This window comes from Hippocampus comes, unplaced genomic scaffold (genome assembly GCF_001891065.2).
Source record: "Hippocampus comes isolate QL1 unplaced genomic scaffold, H_comes_QL1_v1.1 C16973288, whole genome shotgun sequence".
Taxonomy (NCBI): domain Eukaryota; kingdom Metazoa; phylum Chordata; class Actinopteri; order Syngnathiformes; family Syngnathidae; genus Hippocampus; species Hippocampus comes.
The window spans coordinates 1-1,481 of NW_017841527.1; the positions used below are offsets into that span (position 1 = coordinate 1).

At 58.3% G+C, this 1,481-nt stretch overlaps 1 protein-coding gene across 1 annotated transcript; it reads left to right on the forward strand.

Annotated features, from left to right (window-relative positions):
* Positions 1 to 491: 491 nt before the first annotated feature.
* Positions 492 to 1,467, forward strand: LOC109509622 (parathyroid hormone-related protein-like; the record flags this gene model as incomplete). Its single annotated transcript, XM_019859453.1, has 1 exon — positions 492 to 1,467. A coding segment is annotated over one exon (532 nt), but the record flags the coding sequence as incomplete, so codon positions are not given.
* Positions 1,468 to 1,481: the final 14 nt, after the last annotated feature.

Sequence of the window (1,481 nt, forward strand, 5' to 3'; positions counted from 1 at the left end):
AACACGTTTTCCACACGCTTGTTTGAGACAATTGTTGTTGAAACACCGAATTTAACCTGGCAAAATTCTTCTCCCCGTTACGGTTGGCGTTCTTTTGCGGCGGGGTCAAAATGTTCCCCAAAGCGACGTTCTTTTGAGAGCTCGTTCACGGATTTCGATTTGGCCTCTTCTCAGCACGAGTGGCATGCAAACGAAAAGAGAAATTCTCATTCGTATTCTTGATTCCTCTCGTTTTGCCAAGGTCGCGTGTAGCTAACCGGCCAGAGAAATACAAATGGACTCTTGTACGTGGCAGAGTTTGCGCTTTTGAAATCGGACTTCAAAATGGCATGCCTTTCGACCGCTGCTGAATTCGGTGCGCCTTGTGCCTCGCGCTTCTCCATGAGGTGTCGTTTCCAAGTAAAGGCACGAAAACTCGAACCTGTGTACGATGCAAACGAGAATACGAATGACTCCAAACGGCAAACCGAATTGAGTTCGGCGTGACTGAGTAACCCGCGACGGGCGTCACGGCGTACGTCGGGCGCGGAACCGAGCGAGGGCGGGAGCCAACGCGCCGAATCTCCGCCGCGAGCGTTCGGTCCGCGTCAACGTCGAGCCAACGTGGAGCCAACGCGGCCCTCTGCCGGCAGGCGGCGGTCGGTGAGCCACGCCCAGCTGATGCACGACAAAGGCCGCAGCATGCAGGAGCTGAAGCGTCGCCTGTGGCTGCAGGAGCTCCTGGAGGAGGTGCACACGGCCGAGGAGCGGGCGCCGCCCGCGCACGGCGGCGGCGGGGCTTCGCCCGACTTCAGCGGCAACGACCTCCGCCAGAAGCCCCCCGAGGCCACCAAGGACCTGCCCCACAGGTTCGGGCCGGAGCGCGAAGGCCCCGTCCTGCCGCAGGAGACCCACAAGGCGTCGGCCTACAAAGACCAGCCGCTCAAGGTGGCCACCAAGAGGAAAAAAAAGGCCAGGCTGGGCCGGCGCAGGGAAGGCGACAAGAAGCGCAGGAGGACCCGCTCCGTCCCGACTCCAGACTGACCTGACGCCGGAGGCCCCGCAGTGACAGACCCGCCGTGGGCCCCAATTTCAGCAGTTTCCCTCTTGCCGTCAATCACGCCAAAGGCCCGATTCTCCGGGCGTCTCTGAAAGATGATCCCGAGTCCTTTGGTGTCGGTCGGGGATCATACCTGTTCAGTACTTACCATGTCACGTTGCGTCTTCGCAACAAATCCGAATGTGTATGTGTGTGTGTGCGGGGGGGCTGTTTGAATAATTTTGATGTTTAACGCGGGACGCACACTTCCCAATAATACCCGGGCCTGATTTGCATATGCGTCCCGCCTTCCAAGCCACGACGCCATCAGCGCCATGATCAAATCTCTTCCACAGATCGCCCTCTGAAATGATTCTGCGGCGAGCAAAGTGTCTTCCTTGGACCGCGCTCAGTCGATTGCGAGCGTAAAACCTGTTCACTATTGATGAGAGCAAAAGCGGGG